Source organism: Macadamia integrifolia, chromosome 7 (assembly GCF_013358625.1).
Source record: "Macadamia integrifolia cultivar HAES 741 chromosome 7, SCU_Mint_v3, whole genome shotgun sequence".
Lineage (NCBI taxonomy): Eukaryota > Viridiplantae > Streptophyta > Magnoliopsida > Proteales > Proteaceae > Macadamia > Macadamia integrifolia.
Genome location: NC_056563.1, coordinates 8,216,314 through 8,222,313, shown reverse-complemented (window position 1 = coordinate 8,222,313; position 6,000 = coordinate 8,216,314). Strand labels below are relative to the sequence as shown.

The window sequence follows — 6,000 nt, the reverse complement described above, 5'->3', positions numbered from 1 at the left end:
TAAGTTGACCATTCTAGAATTGCCGGAGTTGGATAGTTCACGACCAATTCTAATCCAAATCGGCTAATACCAGAATTTTAACTCAAAATCAAAGAGTAAATTGGTCCATAATGATTCCAGTCTAGATCATATATGAATCAATCACAAAAATGTTAGAATTGACACTAAATTCTAAAAACCAATAGCCCAATCCCAAAAATCCTAGATATGCTATTCTACAATGATCGGAATTGGGACTGATTTGAACCAGCCAAATCAACTAGGGATTTTAAACTTGGAATTGGAGACTGAACTGATCATGGTTTCAAGTATTAGTTTGGGATCGATCGTATCGGTTGAGACCGATCCTCCATCTGCATCGGTTATCTAGATCGTTTCAGGGGTAAAATAGGTAAAAAGTAGTACCTTTTATAAAAATAAGGGGTAAAGTAGATCGATACCCACCGAACCCATCCGATCTGGATCGGTATCAAATCGGCATCGATAAAGACCGATATTGATACCGTCCCCTACATCCTTGGAACTGATTCCTATAAATTTTAATTCAATCGAATCAAAATCGGACCAAAAAGTACCCTATAATCGCCCTCAAATCTTAAGACCCACGATTTAGTCCTATAAACCTTATAATCGATTTTAAACATGGAATTAGAGATCAAATCAGTAACTGCCAATATCAATCTAAATCCAAATCCAATTGGAATTGACCAAAATCAATCCCAAAACCCTTATAATCAACCTATAAAATATATTATAATTACAAAATTTCACATGTCATCATTACAGTAGTACCAAGCCTACGATATTGCTTTATGAAATAAAAAAAAAGCCTACAATATTGTCATTTGTCATCTTCCTGGATTTTAACTTTCTTGAAAACACTAGCACATTTAATTCAATTGATTTCTTTGAAGAGAGAGAGAGACATGATTAGAATTATCCTACCGACCTCATCTCTAATGCACAACATTAGAAATTATTGCAATATAATTGATACATGAATTTCTGGGAAGAGGTTTTGTTTTCTAAACTTCAAAAAACAAAAATGAAGTCCATCAGAAGTTTTAAACCCTAAAACCCAGAAAAGCATTGGACACGCCGAGAAAAAAGAGAGCCATTACCTGACTCACTGGAGATGATTTCATTGAACTTTATGCTATAAAAATCAGCAAAGATAACAAAAAGACTCGCGAGGAAGAAGACAATCAGTTAGGGCGAAATGTTGTTTGGGTTGTTTGAGAAGAATGTAGTCATTCTCAAAAATACCACTCGTTTTGCCGTTTAAATCAAAGTGACGATTCAAAAAGTTGAGGTTGAATTTACTTTTTTGACCTTAAAAGCAATCAAAAAATGACAAAATAATGGGACATAATAATTTACTTTTTTGACCTTTGAAAGCAATCACAAAATGACAAAATAATGGGACATAATAATTTACTTTTTTGACCTTAAAAGCAATCACAAAATGACAAAATAAAGAAAAAAAAACAATCACAAAATGACAAAATAATGGGGACATAGTAATTTACGTTACAAGGCTTTTGTAACCGGGTCGGTTACATTTAGAAAAACCTCTCATATTTTTTATATTTATATTTGTAAATGTGATATCATTTGATTAAAATTTTCTCTGACAAGTGCATTTCATTAACCACTATATTTAAGAAGAGCCGAAGACTATGAAACTTAAACGCAAAGAACAAAAATATACAAACAAAATTGTTTAAATTTTTCAAATTCTCCTATATTTTCAGCTCCTATATTCCTCTGATAAGCCAAGCCTTAAGCATCACTATCATTCATTCGCACAAAAGCGAGAGAAAGAGAGAGGCAACTGCCACACGTATTTATTGGATGGTCTCAACTCTCAGCAAAGGTAGTATTGTGACTAATCCACTTTTCTGACAATTCTATTTATTCACAAGACTATTTATTAGTCTTGTGAATAAATAGAATTGTAAGAAAAGAGCATGTGAAGGGACGAGGAGGTATTGTGAAAGAATTTCATAGAAATATACAAAATTACCCCTTAACTTTTAGTCTTGAGCTGTCCACATACTCACAATACGTGCCTATACAAATATTTAATACATAAACAACAATAAAACATTTTATCCCAATCAATCATAAGCATCTTTCAATCTCTTAATGAAATTATTGATATATTAATTTATATCAATGATAAATAAGAGTTATAAATCATACTAACTACTTTTATATATGTTTTTATCTCAGATAAATATATTTTTTTTTGAAAAATAAAGATAAATTTAAACTAAATATTTAATGAGAAAAATTAGACACACTCTCAAGTGTATTCAAACTATATCACTCTCTAACCCTCCCAATGAAAAAATTGTCTACGCTCATTTTTGTCCCACTCTTCTATTGGTTGGAGCTAGCTTCAGAATGCAAGCCCAACCTCGGTCCAAAAATTAAATACTGACACTCACATGGACCCGATTCTTCTCTGCATTAGTATGCATGTAATGACTGGCAGTATTCAGGCATACATCCCCAATCGTAGGATGTGACTTGGTGTTAGTAGATTCGGATCCAACGCATGAAGAAACGTTCGATCAAACAAGTGACCCCACATTTTATATTTAAATAAAATTCATCGCTCCGACAAACCCAACAGCGCTTTCCCAGTATACACTATACCGTTTTTTTTCCTCGGTAGCAGATACGCTATATCGTAGATATCACAGAAAGTGCACAGAAGCGTTCGCAGTGCGCCGCCGAAAGAGCAAAAGCTCCAATCATATCTCTCTCAATCTTTTCTGATTCTCCTTTCCTCTATTTATTATTGATTCCGGTTTTCCAAATTACCACCAAGCTCTTCCTCTCTCTCCATAGTTTTCTGACAATCGACCGCTAGATTCGTTGCTTTTGTGGAGACATGGCGGCGGTTGGTTTGTGGCAGCCTCAAGAGGAAGGTCTGAGAGAGATCTGTGGTTTACTTGAACAAAACATCTCTCCTACGCCCGATAAGCCTCGGATTTGGCAGCAGCTTCAGCACTACAGTCAGTTCCCAGATTTCAATAACTATCTCGCTTTTATCTTCGCCCATGCCGAGGTATTTCGATCATCTGAATGGACGTCGAAAAATAGGGCTTTGTTTTTTTTGAGTGGATTGTGCTTCTGGTTGATTTGATTCGGGAATTTGTTGTTTTGTTTAAGTTTGGGTTCGGTGTGTGAGAATAATGGACTCGTTTATGCTTGATGAATCGAGAATTGGGTAGTTTTTATACGCTGGTTGAATGAATTCTATTGAACTAGATGATGGAGTAGTGTGGGCTAGGGGAGAAAGAAGAAGAGCTTTGTCTACTGGGGGAGAGTGTCGAAATTTTGGTCCGGGAGGTTTATTCTTTCTTGGAGGGTGGAGCCTCTTCACACTGGCAAACTATTCTATAATGAGGGAGGTCCAATATTTGTATTGGTGTTGATGAGGCAGTGCTTCTATTGGATGATTGTGTTCTTCAGTAATGACAACCTTTTGCTTGTTTCCTTCCTCACATCTAACAATGATATAGGGTGTTTGAGTGCATTCATCGCTGAGAATGTTGCTACTTCTTTGATTACAATGCAGTTTAAAAAAGAAAAAGAAAAAAAAAAAAGAGATTGAATATATAGATGGATACTTTATCATATGCCTCCTATTGATTAGATGTTCATTCAATATCTTTGGAAATGAGTTCTTAAATTATGATGCTATGTGAGCCTTAAATTTGGAGGGACTTTCACAAAGAAGATAGTAATGGAATAATCTCGCAAAATTGTGTCTTGAAATTAAGTAGTATTTTTTATGGAGTGGCTTACCCTCGACTTCATTTATGATATACTTAAATTAGTTTTTGAGTATTAGGGATTAAGTATCCACTTTAATGTAAGGGCTGCTTGTGATTTTTTAGATGGTGTTGGTATTTGCTTGATCTGCTGTATTACCTTTTTTGTTAATCTTTCGGCCCTTTGATATTCTCATTTACGCAGATGTTTCTTCTTGTGGGCTAGAGTGTCAATATTTGCTTGCTTTTGAAGATATTTTGAGCTTCTTGCATCTTGTTTACTTTGTGGTATTTTTCCCTTTCATTTTGAAGTTTTTCTATTTGCTTCTCATGCAGGGTAAATCGATTGAAGTTCGGCAGGCAGCTGGTTTACTTTTAAAGAATAATCTGAGGACTGCGTTCAAATCCATGGCACCTGCACACCAGCAATATATCAAATCAGAGTTGTTGCCTTGTTTAGGAGCAGCAGATAGACATATAAGATCCACTGTCGGAACGATTATTAGTGTTGTTGTTCAACAGGGACGGGTGTTTGGTTGGCCTGAGCTGTTGCAAGCCCTTGTTCAGTGCTTAGACAGCAATGACGTAAATCACATGGAAGGTGCTATGGATGCTTTATCCAAGGTATAATGGTAATTATGATAATCACAAGTTGCTGTTCTGTAGCTTTTTGAAAGAAATAATTTTTATTATGAAGACAGTAATAAAGTACCATTTTACTAGCTTTATCTTTTTTTCAACACATTAGGGGATGTTTGGTTCGGTAAATCTTTGGGATGACATTCTTTAGAATGATAATTCTTATTTCTTTGAGTTGTTTGGTTCCACTAGGATGACCCTCATAAGTGAGCATCCTATTTCCCATGAATGACCATATTACAAAGGATGTGTTTCAAATCTGAGTTTACCTCAACACTTAAACTCAGATTTGATCAACCTTTTTACCACCTAGCATAAAAGGAGAAAGCGGACAGACGTTCTCTACGGAAGCCAATATCTCAACCTTAGAGAAACATGTACTAGCCTCAAGGCAACCAAACAATGAAAGGAAATGTGGGGAATCCTCAGAATTTTTGCTATGAAACTTTATGGGATTCTTATTTAAGCCAAAAAAAAAAAAAAAAGAAGAAGAAGAAATACTTAGAACCCTAAACCTAAGCCCTACACAACATTCACTTAAAATAATAAAACCATAGACCATGTCATCACATAGTGTTAAATCATAGAACCATGAACCATGTAATAACATAATGTACTATATTTTACCATATGAATCTAATGCAGTGCTAATCTCGAACCAATGAGATCCAGTTGGAGATCAGCTTGTGAGGATCACAGGTAGGAAGGAAATGAGATTTCCAAAGAATTTTAGTAACAGAGAATCAAGGGATCATATTCAGCAGAATTTTAGTAACAGAGAATCAAGGGATCATATTCAGCCAAAATTACGGTCAATGGCCCTAATTGGATGAGAGAATATAATTACAGAAATCATGCTTAATCCAATGGTCAGATCCTTAGGACATGGAGATTCATACTTGAAGAAGGAATTCCTGGATCTGAGAATCGATGGAAGGTTCAGACAAACCAGATTAGAGATTGATTTCAGTACCAAAAAACAAGCCTACTGATTGTCAAAAATAGATCAGACTTAGAAAACAGAAATTGAAAATCAATTAAACTGAAATTAGACTTGTAGTAGAAAAACAAGAAATCAGTTTCAAGTTTGAATTTTTTGAAATCGTAAGAAGGTTCAGAGCAGAAGCCAATTGCTAAGTATGGAAGCAGAATTGAAATCCAATGGTTAGATTTGAAGTCTTAGAAAATACCTAGTTAGAGTAGGAATTCAAGAAACCAGAAAAAAGATGGGATTTTTTATGCTAAGAACAGAATTAGAACTAGTAAATTGATGTGAACGGAGAAGAGGATTGGAAGAAGTCAAAGATAAAATTAGAGAGAAAAAGAAAAACAGAGAGGAAGAGATAGGAAAGAACAAACCTGATCAAAGAGATGAATAGAACTTGAACAAGGAGAAAGGAGGTCAGATTTTGGAACTCCAATCCTGTTCGCACTTTGCATAGCTCAATTGCACCAAAACTCTTGAAAAAACTCAAATTTATTTACTCATGTCATACTTAATTGGTGGGAGTCCTTGAGCTTATTTGAAAAATTGTATCCAAGCATAAAAGCATATGGGTTGACTGGATCCTCT

The 6,000-nt window shown here is 35.0% G+C and overlaps 1 protein-coding gene across 2 annotated transcripts in view; it reads left to right on the top strand.

The window, feature by feature from the left end:
• The first annotated feature begins 2,645 nt into the window (after positions 1-2,645).
• Positions 2,646-6,000, top strand: part of LOC122084360 (transportin-1-like) — an 81,024-nt gene continuing 77,669 nt past the window's right edge. Inside the window, exons 1-2 of one of the 2 annotated variants that reach the window (XM_042652546.1) lie at positions 2,646-3,079; positions 4,125-4,412. In XM_042652546.1, coding sequence (XP_042508480.1) covers positions 2,903-3,079; positions 4,125-4,412 — 465 coding nt within the window. In that variant the 5' untranslated portion in view covers positions 2,646-2,902. Of the gene's footprint in view, positions 3,080-4,124; positions 4,413-6,000 lie in introns of those variants that run through there. The other variant, XM_042652547.1, reaches the window with a different exon arrangement.